Here is a 20,803-nt window from a genome sequence, read left to right as displayed (position 1 = left end):
AGAGTGATCGGGAGCTTGTCTCCCTTTGGGTTGAAGAAAAGCCGCGCACCCAGTCGCCCGCCGCCAGCCCGCTTCGCGCGCCTCCGTACCTCAGCTTTTCAGCGTTTGTGCTCCTTTCTCTCCTTAGTTGTAAATCTACCACTCAGCCAGCTTTCCCGTGGTTCTGGGTGGTAGAAGTTTTGTCTTTTAGTTGTATTTTTGAAATTGTTGTGTGAGGCAGCAGATTAGTTGTTTAACTATGCCGCCATCTTGGTTCCTCAATCCAGATACATTTCTTAAATACTTGGGAATATATTTAGCTTCCTCCCTCTTAGAAATTATTTTCAATATCTCTCATTCTATCTCTCGCCTGGTAAGGAGCTATTAGTAAATACTTACTGTACCTTTTTTTACTCGTTCACAGTACTCCCCTGAGTCTGTGTCAATTTATCTTCACTCTTTTGGATATGAAAAGTGAAAAGATACAAAAATAGGAAGTCGGGCACATTAGAGACCACTGTACTGTACTTTACAATTTAACCTAATAGCTCTTAAAGAAAAAGTTACTCATGACACTTATTAAAGAACAGTAAGGCAGACTTTATTTAGGGGCCCATCACAAAAGTTATTGATACCACCGCAGTAGGGGATTGCAGTTAGAGGGAGAGATTGGGCTCAGCTCCAAATACATCAAGTTAACTTGAGAATTTATAGTCAAGGAGCAAGGTAGGGTCAGTAGATGGAAAACTACTACAGTAAATATCAGAGATAGAGGGGGATTCTGGCTAAACCAACCTAACAGGATTCTTGCTGAAGACAGACCAGTGTGATAGGATATCTCCTGGGAGATGGGAGAGGATGACTAACCTGAACGGATATCAAGGGTGATCAGATGTTGAGGATGGGGGATTCTGGCCAAACTGATGTAGCAGGATTCTTTCTAAATTTGGAAAATGCAAACAAGCACAGAAGTTCAAAGGTCGAGGCTCAGTGGAAACCGAGCTCAGAAGAGCTTGAGTAGTTTCTCAGGGAGAGAATTTTTGTCACACCACGCTATTTATCATCAGCTATAGACAGTGATTTTCTTAGGTGAGACAAAAGGGAAGCACCAATTCCTAAGGTAATGGGTGCCTTTTGCTAGATAGACTTGTATAACCACATGTAGTTAAATTTATTTTTAAGGAGAATTACATATTTTTCTTAACAGTCACTTTTAGAAGGAAATCCCAATAGTAAGACTCTCTAAACAAAGTATCACAAATAACTCGTTGGCATTACAGATTTAAATCTTTGGAATCATCATATATATATTTTTTAATTCTTTATTGTTGAAAGTGTTACATATGTCTCCTTTTTCCCCCATTGACCTCTCCCACCTGCTCCCTCCCCCCAGCACAAGCCCTCATCACTCTACAGTCTGAGTCCATTGGTTATGCTCATATGCATGCATACAAGTCTTTTGGTTGCTCTTTTATCCGCCCTCCTCCCACCCTCTCCTGCCTTCCCTCTGAGGTTTGACAGTCTGTTTGATGCTTCTATGTCTCTGAATCTGTTTTTGTTCGTCACTTTATGTTGTTCATTACATTCCACAAATGAGTGAGATCATGTGATATTTATCTTTCTCCGACTGGCTTATTTTGCTTAGTATAATGCTCTCTAGGTCCATCCATGCTGCTGCAAATGTTAAAAGTTCCTTCTTTTTATAGCAGTGTAGTATTCCATTTTGTAGATGTACCACAGTTTTTTAATCCTCTCATCTGCTGATGGGCACCTAGGCTGTTTCCAAATCTTAGCTATTGTAAATTGTGCTGCTATGAACATAGGGGTGCATATATCCTTTCTGATTGGTATTTCTGATTTCTTGGGATATATTCCTAGAAGTGGGATTACTGGGTCAAATGGGAATTCCATTTTTAGTTTTTTGAGGAAACTCCATACTGTTTTCCATAGTGGCTGCACCAGTCTGCATTACCAGCAGTGTACGAAGGCTCCTTTTTCTCCACATCCACGCCAGCTTGTTGATTTGTTGATGATAGCCATTCTGACGGGTGTGAGATGGTACCTCATTGTCATTTTGATTTGCATCTCTTGGATGATGAGTGACTTTGAGCCTTTATTCATATGTCTCGTGGCCTTTTTTATATCCACTTTGAAAAGTGTCTACTTAGGTCCTTTGGAGATTAAACCCTTATTGGATGTCACATTGGCAAATATGTTCTCCCATGCAGTGGACTCCCTTGTTGTTTTGTTGATGGTTTCTTTTGCTGTGCAGAAGATTTTTATTTTTCATGTAATCCCATTTGTATATTTCCTCCTTAGTTTCCATTGTCCTAGTAAATGTATTGGTAAAGATATTGCTATGAGATATGTCTGATATTTTGCTGCTTTTGGATTCTTCTAAGATTTTTATGGTTTCCCGTCTTACATTTAAGTCTTTTATCCATTTTGAGTTTATTTTTGTGTATGGTGTAAGTTAGTAGTCTAGTTCCATATTTTTGCATGTATCTGTCCAGTTTTCCCAACACCATTTATTGAAGAGACTGTCTTGACTCCATTTTATGCTCTTGCCTCCTTTGTCAAATAATAATTGAGCATAGTGACTTGGGTCAATTTCTGGGTTCTCTGTTCTGTTCCATTGGTCTGTGTGTCTGTTCTTGTGCCAGTACCAGACAGTTTTGAGAACAGTGGCTGTGTAATATAGCTTGATATCTGGTACTGTGATCCCTCCAACTTTGTTCTTCTTTCTCAGGATTGCTGTGGCTATTCAGGGTCTTTTTTTATTCCAGATGAATTTTTGGAGAGTTTATTCTAGGTCTGTGAAATATGCCATTGGTAATTTAATCTATAGATTGCTTTGGGTGGTAAGGACATTCTAGTGGTGTTGATTACCAGTCCATGAACATGGTATATTTTCCCACTTGTTTATGTCTTCTTCTACATCATGTAGTTTTCTGAGTACAGATCCTCTACCTCCTTACTTTATTCCTAGGTATCTTAATTTTTTTTGCAATGATAAATGGGTTTGTTTTTTTAGTTTCTCTTCCTGTGAGTTCATTATTGGTGTATAAAAATGTCAGATTTCTGGGTGTTAATTTTGTATCCTGCTACATTGCCGAATTCATTTATTAAGTCTAGTAGTTTTTTGATGGAGTCTTTAGGGTTTTCAATATACAATATCATGTCATTTGCGAATAATGACAGTTCTACTTCTTCTTTTCCAGTTTGGATGCCTTTTATTTCTTCTTCTTGTCTGATTGCTATGGCTAGCACTTCCAATTCTATGTTGAACAGGAGTGGTGAGAGTGGGCATCCCTGTCTTGTTCCTGTTCTTAGGGGAAATGGTTTTCTTAGTATTTGTCCATTGAATATGATGTTGGTTATAGGTTTGTCATGTAAGGCTTTTATTATGTTGAGGAATGATTCCTCTATTACCACTTTGCTGAGAGTTTTTTGTTTTGTTTTTTAAACAGAATTCACTTACTTTTAAAAAAAATATATATATCTTTATTGATTTCAGAGAGGAAGGGAGAGGGAGAGAGAGATAGAAACATCAATGATGAGAGAAAATCATGGAGAGGGAGAGAGAGATAGAAACATCAGTGATGAGAGAAAATCATTGATTGGCTGCCTCCTGCACATCCCCCACTGGGGGATCAAGCCCGCAACCCAGGCATGTGCCCTTGACCAGAATCGAACCTGGGACCCTTCAGTCCTCAGGCTGACACTCTATCCACTGAGCCAAACCAGCTAGGGCTTGCTGAGAGTTTTTATTAAAAACTTGTGTTGGATTTTATAAAATGCTTTTCTGCATCAATTGATATGATCATGTGGTTTTTGTCTCTCAGTTTTTGTATGTGATGCATCACGTTTATTGGTTTGTAGATATTGTACCAGCCTTGCATCCCTGGAACAAATCCCACTTGATCATGCTGTATGATCTTTTTAATGTATCGCTAGATGTGATTTGCTGTTATTTTGTTGAGGATGTTAGCATCTATGTTCATCAGAGTTATTGGCCTGTAATTCCCTTTCTTTGTAGTGTCTTTATCCGGTTTTGGGATTAGTATAATCCTGGCTTCATAGAAAGAGCTTGGAAGTATTCTTTCCTCTTGAATTTTTTGGAATAGTCTGAGGAGGATCGGTGTTAGTTCTTCGTTGAATGTTTGGTAAAACTCCCCTGTGAAGCTGTCCAGACCAGGGTTTTTGTTTGCTGAAAGATTTTTTTATTGCTGCTTCAATTTCATTGGTAGTTATCGGCCTATTCAGATTTTCTGATTCTTCCTGATGGAGTTTTGGAAGATTGTATTTTTCTAGGAATATGTCCATTTCATCTAGATCGTCCAGTTTGTTGGGGTAGAGTTATTCATAGTATTTTTTTTACAGTCCTTTGTATTTTTTGTGGGTCGGTTGTTACTTTACCTCTTTCATTTCTGATTTTGTTTATTTGGGTCCTCTCTCTTTGTTTCTTGGTGAGCCTGGCTAGAGGTTCATCAATCTTGTTTATCCTTTCAAAGAACCAGTTCTTGGCTCTATTGATCTTTTGTATTGTTATTTTGGTCGCTATGTCATTTATTTCCTCTCCTATCTTTATTTTCCTTCTTTCTACTTACTCTGGGCTTTTCTTGTTGCTCTCTTTCTAGTTCTAAGTTATAGAGCTAGATAACTTATTACCAGTTTTTCTTGTTGTTTTTTTTGTTTGTTTGTTTTGTTTTGTTTTGAGGTAGGCCTGTAGTGCTATGAACTTCCCTCTCAGGACTGCTTTCATTATATCCCATAGATTTTGGATTGTTGTGTTTTCATTGTCATTTGTTGCCATGATGTTTTTTATTTCTTCTTTGACCTCTTTGCTAACCCAATCATTGTCTCTCAGTTTATGTACGTGATGTATCATGTTTATTGGTTTGTAGATATTGTAACATGCTATTTAGCCTCCAGGTGTTTGATTTTTTTTATTGTTTTTATTGTAGTAGATTTCTAATTTTATGCCATTGTGATCTGAGAAGATGCTTGATATGATTTCAATCTTCCTGAATTTATAGAGACTTAGCCTGTGTCCTAATACATGGTCTATCTTTGAAAATATCTCATGTGAACTTGAGATGAATGTATATTCTATAGCTTTGGGGTGAAATGTTCAGAAGATGTCAATTAATCCCATCTGATCTAGTGAGTCTTTTAGGATTGCTGTTTCTTTACTGATTTTTTGTTTAGATCATTTATCCATTGGTGTCAATGGGGTATTAAAGTCCCCTACTATGATTGTATTGCTGTCGATCTCTCCCTTGATATCTTCCAGAAGTTTTTTTATATATTTAGGTGCTCCTATATTTGGTGCATATATGTTTACCAGAGTTATATCCTCTTGTTGAATCAATCCCTTTAGTATTATGAAGTGGCCTTCCTTACCTCTTGTTATGGTTTTCACTTTGAGGTCAATTTTGTCAGATATAAGTATTGCTACCCTAGTTTTTTTTTTTTTGTTTTTTTTTTTCTTCATTTCCATTTGCCTGAAAAAAAGAATTTCCATCCATTCACTTTCAATGTGTGTGAGTCCTTTGTTCTGTGGTGGGTCTCTTTTTAACAGCATATATATGGGTCATGTTTTCCTATCCATTCAACTACCCTTGTCTTTTGATTGGAGCTTTTAGTCCATTTATGTTTAAGGTTATTATTGATAGACTAGAGGCCCAGTGCATGATTTAATCATGCACCTGGTGCACCAGCTGGCTGGCTGTCCGCTGGTGCCCCAGGCCTTCCGAAAGCCTCCGGCGCGGCGGAGGCTTTCGAAAGGCCTTGTGCCGGAGCAGACAGACAGACAGCTCCCCCGCTTTGGCTTTTGATCACGGGGAGCTGGCTGGCTGTCTGTCCGCTGGTGCCCCAGGCCTTCCGAAAGCCTCCGGCGCGGCTCCACGAGCTCAGCGTCCTGCTGGCCCAATCAGCTACCCCGGCCACCCTGAGTCCCGCCCCCTGCGCCTCCTGCTGGCCCAATCGTGGGCGTAGCGGAGTGATGGTAATTTACATATTACCATTTTATTATGTAGGATACTTGTTTATTGCCATTTTTATTTTTTATGCCTCTATTCTTTCTTCCCTTTCTATTTCTTCTTTTTACAGCAGTCACTTTTGCATTCTTGCATTGCTGGCTTGGTGGTAATAAACTCCCTTAGCCTTTTTTTGTCTGCAAAGCTCCTGATTTCACCTTCAATTTTGAATGATAGCCTTGCTGGATAAAGTATTCCTGGATTCAGTCCCTTGCTTTGCATCACTTTGTATACGTCATTCCTTTCCCTTCTGGCCTGGTGTGTTTCTGTTGAGAAATCAGTTGATAATCTAATGGGAGATCCCTTGTAGGTAACTTTCTGTCTCTCTCTGGCAGCCTTTAAGGTTCTTACTTTGTAGTTGACGTTTAAGTACGATGTCGTACTTTTTGGGATTATTTCAGACTTTGTGTGCTTGTTGGACTTGTGTGAGTTTTTTCTTCCCATAATCAGGGAAGTTTTCTGTCATTATTTCTCCAAACAAATTTTCTATTCCTTGCTCAGCTTCCTCTCCTTCTGGCACCCCTATTATGCGGATGTTGTTTCATTTGTGTTGTCCCAAAGCTCCCTTAGACTCTCCTACTGCTTTTTATGTGTTTTTTGTTGTTTTGTTTTTTTACCAGTTTCTGCTTTGCTTGTGTATTTTTTCAGCAGGAGGAGATGCTCTTGGCAAAAATACGTAATCCCTATATTTGGACTGATAGCAAACCATATGCACTATACTGCCAAACATTAAAAAATTGAACTGCTTTCTTACACCTTACACCAAACAGCTGTTGCCCTTAAAACCCCTCCTCAGCCCCCACCTTAGGTTCTGCCTTCACAGTTCACCCAGATTAGGTTCTGATTGGTCGGTGTCAATGCCAGTCAATGTCAAAAGCTCTGCCTCCTATGCAGCCATTGGCTCTTCTGGGAAATCCAGAACAGCCCCATTGACAGCTGTCTCTCTCTCCGGACCTGATCCGCAGTCTCCACAGCAGCTGCTGATCAGGCCCTGCCTCTCTCTCTCTGGGCCTTGCCAGCAGCCGCGGCAGCTGCTTATCAGGATCTGCCTCCCTCTCTGGGCCTATCTCCAGGCCTGATCCATAGCCGCTGCGGCAGCTGCTGATCAGGCCTTGCCTCTCTCTGTCTCCAGGCCTCGCCAGGAGCCACAGCAGCTGTTGATCAAGCCCCACCTCTCTCTCTCTCTCTCTCTCTCTCTCTCTCTCTCTCTCTCTCTCTGGGCCTCACCAGCAGCCATGGTGGCTGCTGATCAGGCCCTGCCTCTCTTTCCGGGCCTCTCTCTGAGCCTGATCTGCAGCCGCTGTGGCAGTGGCGAGGTCGTCAGGCCTCTGGCCGGCCCTGGGCCAGAGGCTAACAACCTCGCCCTGCCCACCCCTCCCACCTGCCTGCCAACAGCCTTGCTGTGATAGGAGCCTGTCGGCCGCAGGGGAGGGGCCAAGAGGTGCTCCATGAACTTCCTGGTGACCGGTTGTCTGTCTGGTCCTTTAGGTTGTGACGGCCCTAGGCTATTATTAGTATAGATAGTCACATGATCTATCTATGTCCTCTAATGATGCCAGTAAATATGCATCTAAACTAATCAACCTAAGTATTTTATTGTGTTAACACAAAATTTGTTTTTACTTAGAGTACTTAAAATATAAAAATTAATTATTCTCTTTGACTTCAAGGCCCTTTTGTTTTCTTAAGATTGCAAATCACAAACAACTTTGACATAAGAAGTTTCTAACTTATAAAAATAAAATTTGAAATGACTCTTGGTTATCTGTGTACAACATTATTGCCATAATGACAAGATGAGCCATGCCACCTTTTTTCAAGTGGATGTTAATAAAACTTTTTAGGTTCAAATTAGAGGGAATAGTTTTGAATTTGGTAGGGGGAGAGTATGTTGTGAAATAAAACTAAAAGTCATATTACAAAACAGTCCAAGATGATCTTTTGTTGTTTCAAAAAAAAAAAAAAAAAGAAAGAAAAAATAGAGGATACTGAAGGGTGCACCTAAGTTTTAAATGTTAGTTTTTTCTGGGTGATTATTCATCTCTGAGTATCTTTATGACAAATTAGAGGCCCAGTGCAAGGATTCGTGCACCAGTGGGATCCCTCAGCCTGGCCTGCGGGGATCGGGCCTAAACCTGCTCTCCAACATCCCCCCAAGGGGTCCCAGATTGAAGGAGGGTGCAGGCCAGGCTGAGGGACCCCACCTGTGCATGAGTCTGTGCACTGGGCCTCTAGTTTATAATAATAAGAGCATAATATGTAAATCAACTGGACTGCCGAACAGTGGAAGGGCCGGCCGAGGCAGCCGGGGCTGTGAGGGCCTACTCTTGCATGAATTTTGTGCATCAGGCCTCTAGTCCTATCTAATAAAGGCGTAATATGCAAATTAACCATCACTCCACCACACCCGCCAGCCATGCCCACCAGCCAATCAAGAGCGAGTATGCAAATTAACCCCAACCAAGATGGCTGCGGCCACGGAGAGAGCAGGAGGGAAGCTTGGGTTTCCCCGGCAATGGAGGAAGCCAAGCTTTCCGCACACCCTGGCCGGCCGAGGCCTCCACTCAAGGCTACAAAGTTTCAATTATAGAAGATAAATCCCAACAGAAATGGTGGCAGCCACAGAGCTAGAGAGAGCAGGAGGCTAGGGTTTCCCCCGGTGATGGAGGAACCCAAGCTTTCCACACGCCCTGGCCAGCCCAGGCCTCCGCTTAAGGCTACAAAGTTTCAATTATAGAAGATACATAAATACCAACAGAAATGGCTGCCGCCACAGAGCAAGCAGGAGGCTTGGCTTCGCTCCAGGCTACAAAGTTTCAATTGTAGAAGATAAATAAACCCCAGATACCAGGGCCTCCGCTTGGGTCGCCAGGGGGCGTGGCCGGCCTGCAAACCACCACAGACCCCTAGCCCAGGCCACCCCACGCCCCAAGGGAACCCTCGCCCTGATCCTGGACATCCTTCAGGGCAAAGCAGCTGGCCCTCATCCATGCACCAGGCCTCTATCCTATCTAATAAAAGAGTAATATGCAGATTGACCATCACTCCAACACACAAGATGGCTGCCCCCATGTGGTCAAAGATCCTGCCTCCATGTGGACACAAGATGGCCACCACAAGATGGCCAGCAGGGGAGGGCAGTTAGGGGTGACCAGGCCTGCAGGGGAGGGCAGTTGGGGGCAAACAGGCTGTCAGGGGAGCGGTTAGACATCAATCAGGATGGCAGCAGAGTGGTTAGGGGGTGATCTGGCTGGCAGGCAGAAGTGGTTAGGGGCAATCAGGAAGGCAGGCAGACGAGCAGTTGGGAGCCAGCAGTCCTGGATTGTGAGAGGGATGTCCGACTGCCCGTATAAGCCCGATCCTACCAGGGCAGTCGGACATCCCTCGAGGGGTCCCAGATTGGAGAGGGTGCAGGCTGGGCTGAGGGACACCCCCCGCCCCTCTCCCCCCCGTGCATGAATTTCGTGCACCGGGCCTCTAGTCTATATATATAAAAGCCTAAGCTCAGGTCCCTCAGCCTGGCCTGCAGGGATCGGGCTGAAACCAGCTCTCCACCATCTCCTGAGGGGTCCCGGATTACAAAAAGGCACAGGCTAGTCTATATATATAAAAGCCTAAGCGTGGTTCCCTCGGCCTTGCCTGCAGGGATCCGGCCGAAACAGGCTCTCCAACATGTCCTGAGGGGTCCCGGATTTCAAGAGGGTGCAGGCCAGGCTGAGGGACCCCAGCAGTGCACGAATCCATGCACTGGGCCTCTAGTATGCATATAAGATCTTTGGTTAATCTTTTCCCGCCCAACTCTCTCCCCGCTTCCCTCTGAGATTCATAATCTGTTTTATGTTTCCATGCCTGTGGTTTCTGCTCTTGCATTGAGTGTCTGCTCCCTGGTGGTCAGTGCGTGTCATGGCTACCAGCTGGTTGTCTGGTTGGCTGGTTGCTTAGGCTTTTATATAGAGAGATTCCTAAAATTCAGTTACAGAATCAAAGGAGTGAACATTTCTCTTTAATAAATTGTTCTTAATAAATATTGCCAAATTGCCCTCCAGAAAAATTATAGCAATTTTCCATGAATTACAGTGCCTGTTTCTCTATCTCCTTTTCAAACCTCGACGTGTGTATATAATCTTTGTCAGTCAGTACTTAATAATGAGTCTCTTGTTCTAGAACTATTTAAGCTAATCCAAATCCACTTTTAAAGCTATATTATCTTAATGTTCTAAAATAGAGGTACTGCGGTGGGAGATCTGGGGCATTTGGGGAACTAAAAGGAGAGAGATGTCAGAGAAGAGACTGCTAGAGATATGTTCTGTTTCACACTTTAAAAATTCTGAGTAATTTATTCCTCATATCTCTAAATATTAGTTTGGATTTTCTCTGATTGAATGTTGGAAGCTATAAATAAAATAGAAAAAAATAGGATGCCTTGTCTAGTTTTTAGGTCACTTATAAGAGCTTTTTATGCTTTGTTTCTTGGGCAGCCTAAGTATTATGCATCATAGCATCAGTTATCATATAAAACCATTTGAATGATATTCACAGATTTGGAATATATTTATTTGTGAGGATAATTGTACAAGACTGATGAATAATTTTGCATAAAGTTACATAATTTAAAAAAGTTTATATGTCACTTTCTTTTGTTTACTAAAGTAATCCCTCTTAAAAATGAATTAATAACATATAAATTGTAAGCAGTGAAATGAAGATAGGAGTACCTTTCTTTTTAAAGAAAAAACTTTAAAAGATCTATCATCCAATTGCAATGTATGACCCTTATTAAGATTTGAACAAGAAAACTGAAAAATAAATTGATGCAATAGGAAAATTTTAACACTAACTGGATATTGAGCTGTATTAAGAAATTGTTAATTATTTTAGATGTGGTAATAGTGTTAGATTTTTTTAAGGCATATCTTGGAGATATGTACTAAAATATTGATAGCTAAAATTGTTTGATATTGGGAGCTTGTTTTGAAACAGCCTAAGAAAGTGAATAGTAGGTGAATATAAATGAAATAAGATTTGCCATGAGTTGATAATTATTGAAGCTGGGTGATGGAGGATTGGACTTATTTTATTGAGTTGACGTAATCCTGTTTTCTTGAGTTTATTGCCTTTAATATGCTATGATTTGGGGGGAAACGAACTTTATGTATTTTTATATTTCCTCATTTGTGGATGTTGATGTGGATATCGGATTCACCTATAGATTCCTTTCTGGTTTATAATTACTCCTATCTATACTTCACTGGCAACATTCCACCCCTTCTATCATTGATACATCCCTCATTGCCAGTATATTTCCAGTGTCGATACCTCATCTTATTCTTTACTGGCTGATAATCTTCAAGATAGGCATTCTCTTCAAGGAGGTCCACATACTACTTTTCATTCTGCAGGGCTTTGATAATCAGGAAACGGCAACTCTTGTCCCAACATTACTGCTGACTTCAGCATCACCGTGTCATTCAAGCCCAAGGCTGCAAGGGGAGTTAGAGAAAGCCACCACAGACCAGGTGGCAGTATGGAGCAACAAGTGGCTAATTCTAGGAGAGCTAGAGGGGCAATCATTTTTAACTGTTTTGGATATAGGGCTGTATTGTCTTTTTTAAATGTCTGTTTTTTAATTAATGTGTATATTTTATTTCAGATTTGTTTTTAAATAATCACATCAGAAGTAAAATTAACATTTTTTTATTTAAACGTTTACAGTGATTAAAATCACAAAACATGACTATGGTCATAGACTAGGAAGGGTTCTTAGAAATAGATTTCTCACTGTTTTTTTTCTCTCCAGGTAAAATTTCCAGTTTATGTATTTGAAATTTGAACATTTTAAAAATAGTGGTCCTTAATTTAGGATATTCATTGTGTATGGGACTTGGTCTCTCAAATCTATATTTACAGAGGCTTTCAATTAATCTATACAATAATATATTTTACTTTATTTCTAAAACTGCAGTTTCCAAAAACTAAATATATATATATATTTAGTTTTATATATGTATACACACACACACACACACACATACATATACATATATGTATACATATGTGTGTGTGTATATATATATATGCTTGGCAATTTTTAAAACAATGGGTTTTTATTAGATTAAATTTCATTCATACTTCTTATATTGAGGCACACAAATTTTTTTGTTTCTAGAGATAAGTAAGGTAACAGTCCTATTTGTTTTATGAAAAGAATTATATGGTTTTGTTCTGTTTTCTCTCTGTTGCCTCAGTTCAGTTTTTCAATCAGTAAAAGTTGATTAATCTTATATGTAAATTATTAATATAAAGCTGAGTTTTAAAATGATTAACTCAATCCAAGCCTTGATTTAGGCAAAGAGTAAAAAGTTGGTGAAAGAGAGGTCTCATAAATTGTTTTCTAAAATACTCTTTCTTATACCTTTAAAGACATCATATATTTCCTTTATCATTCTCTACACATACACATGAAGTTTCCCTTTATCTGTGACAGTGTGTGAATATTGTATGGGGCAGAAGTGGTAAATGATTCTTTTGGCGTTATCTGGTTGTAAAGACCAGACAAAAATACAAAGAATTGTCTATGGGCTTATGAACATTTGACCTATTCTGCTAGAAAGAAATTTTTCTTAGGTTATTTAATGGCCTTTTCACTGGTAGGCTTGTCTTTGTTATCTACTGAGCTATAAAATAAAAAGCAAAATTTGTATCTTTTTAAAAAATCTTACTTTTTAAATATTGTTGAAAGTTTTACTTATGTCCCCTTTTTCCCCCCAATGACCCCTTCTAGCCCACCCTCAGCCCCTGTCCCCTATTGCCTGTGTCCATGGGTTATGTATATGTGCATACAAGTTCTATGGTTGATCTCTTTCTTCCCACCCATCCATCCCTGCCTTCCCTCTGAGATTCGACTGTCTGTTCCATGGGAAAATCTTTTATACTAAATAAAGATTTATTATGAGACATTGGTATAAATATTAAAATTTTCAATTATTTTCACTAACATAATAAAAGTAATATGACTTATTGCTTTATTATTACAAAATCTCGTCAGAATTTTTCTCCATTGCGCAAATCAAATAGTACAATTCAGGGAACTGAAGAGTTATATGTAAATAAAGAAATGTATATAAAGTTAATTTTAGTAAAATCTTATATGTTGCAAAGTACTCCATCATTTTCTGTTAGTATTGCTTAGAAAAAACTTGCAACTATAGTTTTTTCTTTTGTATAAAGCATTTTTATAGATTTAAATTTGCACCATTATTGCTTAGAGAAAGTAATGGTTTAGACTTTTTCTTTCATGAACAAACTCAATTTTACTTGAAACAAACTTAAAAGAACATTTTTGTGCTACTTTTTTTTCTCTTTAATTCTAAATAATAGAATTCAGGAAGCACATTTAGTCAGCTTGAGCATTTGGTGCTGTGTTTATATTAAAAAGTTTCTGGCCAACACAAATATCAGATAATGAAATAGCTTTTAATTTTAAAAGGCTTTTACTTGCCATCCAGAGAAAGAAATGCATATTTTTCTGTTTGCTCAAGGCAGTATTTTCCTTAGTGATAGTCCATTTTAGTAACACTAAAATGTTGTATTGCCTAAGGAAAGTAAAACTCCTTGCAAAATAGTAATGTGCTATATACAGATATTTAAATTATCAGACTTAATGTTGCCTTTGTTGTGTGAAGTCTCTAAGATTCAAAACTTTTTTCCAGAACTTCCTGTACATCTCACAAAGGAAATATCAGTTCAAAGTAGGCAGAATACCATCCCAGTAGGAATGCACTTTGAATAGGCATAGTAGTCACATAGTAAATTTTCTATACTCCATGTGTTGTTATTTTCAAAATAATGATAAAAATCATCAAACTGAAATGTAACAATAGTATTACTTATCCCAAAGGCATGTAGGCATGTCAAAAGGCAATCTTCTGCCAACAACAGTATTATACATTTCATATTCAAGGTGCAATTTGTTCCATAAGAAGACATTGCAGAATGTCATTGAAAATTTGGAATTTATCCTGGGAAAAATAAAAATGGTCAGTAAAGTTTGTATATATTCATTTCCCCATTTTTTAAAGAGCACACGTATCTTTTGGCTTAGAAGAATATACAGTAGAAATGAAAGAACTCTGGTAGGTCATTTAATCTCATACATCTTCACAAAGTTTAAGTTACTCTGTTTTTAAAGAAACTTACAATTTGCAAAGAGGAAATGAAAAAAAATAACAATAGGAATCTTATGTGATCAAAACAAAAGCTTTCCATTGCTAGTATTAAAAAGCAAACATCTAACAAAGTAAATAAGCCCAAACATGTAAAATCTAGATACACCTACACATTAAAAGGACCTTTTGATTTAGAATTATGTTTTTCTATGGAAACTTGAGTAGTGCCAAGCTATTTACATCTATGAAACCATTCACAGAATACTTAATCTTAGAATGTGTTCAGTTGGAAGGTAAGCATACTTAACTGTAGAATGATTACATTGTTTGATAATAGAGAACAACTTTTCTCATGAAAATACTAATCTCTTCCACAGAATCTACCTGTTACTCGTATTTTAGACAACCTCATGGAGATGAAGTCAAACCCTGTGAGTAGCATGTAACATTATACTTGTAAAATTCTTAAACATATCAAACTGACTATATGAAGGTGATAAAAGATGTATTTGTTGTGACCTTAATTACAACAGACGACATGAGGGGAAGAAAAGAGTCCATGTTCTTTTTTAGCCGATATCACAGATAATGGGAATTGGTTTCTCAGCTACTAACAACCATTCTGGCAGTCCTCATCCAAATTAAATGTATATTCTACATGTATAATTTAATATAAAATATAACCTAAGGAGCACATTTCTGTAAATGAAAAAGAATAGTAAGTAAGTATCAGCTGGTATAACAGAAAGAGAACCAAACAAATTTAATTTTCTAAAAATTAGGAGAGGAATGCATAGTGAAATTTTTAAGTGTATGTGTTCAGGTGGTACTAAACTCTTTGGGGCTGAAAAGTAAATTGAGAGATAAAATGTTGAGTGAATAGACAAATGAGTAAATATTGTTACCATTTACTTAAAGAATTAGTTTCCAAGCTATCTCTATATATAAAGGGTTAATATGCAAATTAGCTGGAATGCCTTAGGGCCGTGGTCGGCAAACTGTTGCTTGTGAGCCACATGCAGCTCTTTGGCCCCTGAGTGTGGCTCTTCCACAAAATACCACGGCCTGGGTGAGTCTCTTTTGAAGAAGTGGCGTTAGAAGAAGTTTAAGTTTAAAAAATTTGGCTCTCAAAAGAAATTTCAATCATTGTACTGTTGATATTTGGCTTTGTTGACTAATGAGTTTGCCAACCACTGCCTTAGGGCGTCACAACTGGCTCAGGAGGAGGCTGCATCACAACCAGCTCAGGAGGAGCTGCGCGTGCAGATGGGTGGGAGGGGGCTGCATGCTGCCCCCAGCCGCGGGGAGGCTGGGGCTGAGGGTTGGCCGGAGCGAAGACACAACACACTGGGGTGCCTGCTCCGAGCTGCCATGGCCAGACTGCGGCTTAGGCCCGCTCCTTGAGGGCTCTCGAACTGTGAGAGGGGGCAGGCTGGGCTGAGGGGTGCCTTCCCCCCACCTCAGTGCACAAATTTCGTGCACTGGGCCTCTAATCTGTTTAGAATTCGAGAAAGAAATGTAAAAATTGCTACAATCTGTTCCATAAAACAGCCCAGCTTGTTAGTGTGGCAACTAGAGAGTGGTTGTCATCATAAGAGTCTGGAATTAAGAAAGGCAGCATAATCCTATTCCCAGCAATAGTTTGGGTTGATCTGGATTATTTTAGACTTGGTAGCGAGGTTTAAGATCCCAGCCTAGAAAGAGAATGAGAACACAATCTTCACATTAATGTGTAAGTTTTTTATAATTATTAAAACATGATTATACTGTTAAAGGAAATTAACAAAAATAATTTTAAATCTGCCCATATGAAAACAAAGATACAGTGTAATAAAACATTCCCCATAGGAGCAATTACAATTATGAAAGGAGTAAGGGTGTTGTCTATAATAATAATAAAAGAATTGGGTTTTTCCATCTGGGAATCGATATAGAGAAAGTGGCATACCATCTATATATATAAAAGCCTAAGTGACCAGTCAACCAAACAACCGGTCGACTGGTCGCTATGATGACGCACTGACCACCAGGGGGCAGATGTTCAACACAGGAGCTGCCCCCTGGTGGTCAGTGGGTTCCCACAGCCCACCTCCCATGGCCAGCCAACTTCCTGCGGTCCCTTCCCCCAGCCAGCGAGCCCCAATCGGCCCCGATTGCTGGCTAGGCCGAGGGACCCCACCTGTGCATGAATTCGTCTACCGGGCCTCTAGTAATAATGGACTTTATTACTACATCCTAGAACCGTGGTCGGCAAACTGCGGCTTGCGAGCCACATGTGGCTCTTTGGCCCCTTGAGTGTGGCTCTTCCACAAAATACCACGGCCTGGGCGAGTCTATTTTCAAGAAGTGGTGTTAGAAGTTTAAGTTTAAAAAAAAAGTTTAAGTTTAAAAGAAATTTCAATCGTTGTACTGTTGATATTTGCCTCTGTTGACTAATGAATTTGCCGACCACTGTTCTAGAATATATGAGGAAGGAGCTCTCTTGAAAAGCCTGCAAGAAATACATACTTATAATTATCTTAGCGAATATGACTTCATTGTAGGCAGTAGATGTGTGGAAGATATTCCAAACAGTAATCCTACCTAATAAAAGAGTCATATGCAAATTGATCGTACCTCCGCTACACCAACAAGCCACGCCCACCAGCCAATCAGGAGCAAGTGTGCAAATTAACCCAACCAAGATGGCTGCGGCCACGGAGCGAGCAGGAGGCTTGGGTTTCCCCAGCAATGGAGGAAGCCAAGCTTCCCACACACCCTGGCCAGCCGTGGACTCCACTCAAGGTTACAAAATTTCAATTATCCTATCTAATAAAAGAGTAATATGCAAATGAACCAACACCCTGCCACGCCCACCAGCCAATCAGGAGGCAATATGCAAATTAACCCAACCAAGATGGCTACGGCCACGGAGAGAGCAGGAGGGATGCTTGGGTTTTCCGGGTGATGGAGGAAGCCAAGCTTTCCGCACACCCTGGCTGGCCCAGGCCTCTGCTTAAGGCTACAAAGTTTCAATTATAGAAGATAAATAAATCCCAACAAAAATGGCGGCAGCCACGGAGATGGAGAGAGCAGGAGGCTAGGGTTGCCCCAGCGATGGAAGAAGCCAGGCTTTCCTCACACCCTGGCCTGCTTTGGCCTCCGCTTAAGACTACAAAGTTTCAATTATAGAAGATAAATAAATACCAACAGAAATGGCTGCCACCTCGGAGCGAGCAGAAGGCTTAGCTCCACTCAAGGCTACAAAGTTTCACTTGTAGAAGATAAAAAAATCCCAGATACCAGGGCCACTGCTTGGGTCGCCGGGGGGCATGGCCAGCCTGCAAACCACCACAGGCCCCTCACCCAGGCTGCCCCACGCCCCAAGGGAACCCCCACCCTGATCGGGGACACCCTTCAGGGCAAACCAGCTGACCCTCACCCATGCACCAGGCCTCTATCCTATCTAATAAAAGAGTAATATGCAGATTGACCATCACTCCAACACACAAGATGGCTGCCTCCATGTGGTCAAAGATCCTGCCCCCATGTGGACACAAGATGGCCAGCAGGGGGTGGCAGTTGGGAGGGACCAGGCCTGCAAGGGAGGGAAGGTTGTGGGCGATCAGGCCAGCAAGGGAGAGCAGTTGGGGGGGGACCAGGCCTGCAAGGGAGGGCAGTTGGGGGTGATCAAGCCTGCAGGGGAGGGCAGTTAGGGGTGACCAGTCTGGCAGAGGAGGGAAGTTGGGGCCAAACAGGCTGGCAGGGGAGCAGTTAGACATCAATCAGGCTGGCAGGGGAGTGGTTAGGGGGTGATCAGGCTGGCAGGCAGAAGCAATTAGGGCAATCAGGAAGGCAGGCAGGTGAGCAGTTGGGAGCCAGCAGTCCTGGATTGTGAGAGGGATGTCCGAGATTGGAGAGGGTGCAGGCTGGGCTGAGGGACACACACACACACACACACACACACACACACACACACACCCGTGCACGAATTTCATGCACCGGGCCTCTAGTAAAGAATAAAAGTATAAATAAATGTGAAATTTTAGACTGATACCTAATCTATAAGGGGTCGAGGAAGTTTAGTGTATTTTATTACTATCCCTATCTTGAAGCTGAGATGATGAATAATGACCGTGATAATGGTATTAGTAGCTATTACCATTTACACACTTAAGTGCCTAATAAGAATTAAATGAGATAATATGTAAAAAATGTTTTGAATGGTTCTTCTGTTTGCAGATTAGTTGATTTAGAGGCATTGAAAAGATTAGCAAAGTGCACTAAGTTAGACCTAGCTAGTAATCTTGAGTGAATCTTAAAGGCTTTAAAATGCTATAAGCTAATTCTAGGTGCATTCTTATCACTTACATTTGTTAATTGAGTGTTCTCTTTTTATTTGTCTTAATTGAATAAACTGAAAGAAAAGGATTAAGGCTGTATCAGATAGGTTTTATCTTGCCTTGTAAATCTAGCCTGTAATGGTTTCCTGGATCAGAGTATTAATGGATCTGACACTGTATTTGTTTCACTGAGAGTTCTATGATTGATTAGCACTGAGTACAAGACCTGATAGTGGCAACACATTAGTAGTTTGTCATCAATCAGGTTTGGATAGCGCCATCCATACTGTAGGAAAGAATGAGTTCCTTTGGCTGATTGGGCCATGGAAGGATAGAGGGAGGCAGAGATTAGTAAGTGATTACATCATAAGCAGTAAAGCAGTACTTTCCAACTCCTTTAATATCAAGACACTAGTTTCCAATATAGAGGAGGTCCACAACCCCTTATCCAACACTTCTGAAATCCAAAATGTTGTGAAAACTAAATGATTTTATAGAACTCATTTGATGGCAAACCTAACCTTAATTCAAGTTGAGGCTCTATAGTTTTTAGTTATCCTCCTTTATATTGATATTCAAATATTTAGCTGCAGAAATGTTAATGTGGTAGATGATGGGGTGCTGCACACTGGGAGTGTAGCCATGTACAGTTTATGTATGATGTTATCTATCAAAAAAATTTTTAATTCAAAATTCCAATATACATATAACTCCAAATGTTTCAAATAAGAAACTGTGAACCTGTATTAGGTATTCTGTACATTCAATAAAATCATGGACATATAGCCCTAGCCAGTTTGGTTCAGTGGATGGAGCATGGGCCTGAAGACTGAAGGGTCCCAGGTTCGATTCCTGGTCAGGGCACATGTCCGGGTTGTGAGCTCGATCCCCAGTGTGGGGCATGCAGGAGGCAACCAATCAATGGTTCTCTCTCATCATTGATGTTTCTATCTCTCCCTCTCCGTTCCTCTCTGAAATCAATAAAAATATTTTTTTTTAAAAAATCATGGACATATAAAGATAATAAAATTCTAAAAAAAAAAAAATACATCACTTGTAAACCTGATACATTTTCAAGAAGCAGTATGCATAATGGTTAAGAGTGTGGGCATTAAAACTAGATTAGCTGGACTCAGATCCTGGAGTTAACATAAATGCTAATCAGCCAAAACCGGTTTGGCTCAATGGATAGAGCATTGGCCTGTGGACTGAAAGGTCCCGGGTTCGATTCCGGTCAAGGGCATGTACCTTGGTTGCGGGCACATCCCCGGTAGGGGTTGTGCAAGAGGCAGCTGATCGATGTTTCTCTATCATCGATGTTTCTAACTCTCTATCCCTCTCTCTTCCTCTCTGTAAAAAAATCAATAAAATATATTAAAAAAAAAAACATAAATGCTAATCATGTGACCTTAGCAAAGTTATATACTCTATATATTCCAGCTTGCTCACCTGAAAAATAAAGATAATAATAACTACCTCATTGATATTATCAGGATTAAGTTATTTTATTGAAAGCAGTAGAATAATGCTTAACACATAGTAAGTGCTTGGTAAATGGTGGTGGTAGTGGTTACATGTTCTACCAGATTAATAGATTTCATTAAAATAAATTAAGCCAAACTATACCTTTCTGAAGAGAAATTCCATAGTCATGGTAAAATTCTATTTTTTAATAGGAAACTGATGACTTCAGATATTTTGATCCCAAAATGCTACGGGGCAATGACAGGTAAGCAGCTCTTGTGTGTTTGTTGTAGGTTTCCCCACTCCTGCCAAGAATGGGAGTAACGTAATTATTTTTGTTATAAATTAGTAACTGCTTAATATTAAAAATTTAAACTGCATAGAAAACTGGTAAGTAAACCCAGAGATAATCACTGGTAATTATACTTAAAATGTTTTGGTGCTTTTCCTTCCAAGATACACACAAAAAAGTACCTTTAGATGGTTTTTGTTTTGTTTTTAATGAAATGATGGTGGTATAACAAGCTGTGGGGGGAAGGAGGATCTTGGATAATATGTTTTTAAATAAATACTCTTTATTGGACCAAATGAAAAAATGTGTCTTTATGTTAGATACCAGTTGAATTCTTTTTTGGGAGGGTAAGGGGGAAGGGGTGTTTTGTTGTTGTTAATCCTCGATATTTTTTCCATTGATTTCTAGAGTGGAAGGGGAGGGCGAGAGAAAGAGAGACATCCATCAATGTGAGAGAGACATAACGATTGGTTGCCCCCTGTATATGCCCCAACCAGGGCCAGGGATCGAACCTGCGACCCAAGTATATGCCTTGACCAG

General features: G+C 40.1%; 1 protein-coding gene across 1 annotated transcript in view; it reads left to right on the top strand.

Moving 5' to 3' along the window:
* Positions 1-20,803, top strand: part of SCFD1 (sec1 family domain containing 1) — a 122,106-nt gene that overhangs the window by 87,585 nt on the left and 13,718 nt on the right. Inside the window, exons 20-21 of the mRNA XM_079767982.1 lie at positions 14,563-14,616; positions 20,184-20,236. Of these exons, the coding sequence (XP_079624108.1) occupies positions 14,563-14,616; positions 20,184-20,236 (107 nt within the window). The remainder of the gene's footprint in view (positions 1-14,562; positions 14,617-20,183; positions 20,237-20,803) is intronic.

This window comes from Cnephaeus nilssonii (genome assembly GCF_951640355.1).
Source record: "Cnephaeus nilssonii genome assembly, chromosome: 4".
In the NCBI taxonomy this organism is placed as follows: domain Eukaryota; kingdom Metazoa; phylum Chordata; class Mammalia; order Chiroptera; family Vespertilionidae; genus Cnephaeus; species Cnephaeus nilssonii.
This window is presented reverse-complemented; position numbering and strand designations above follow the sequence as displayed.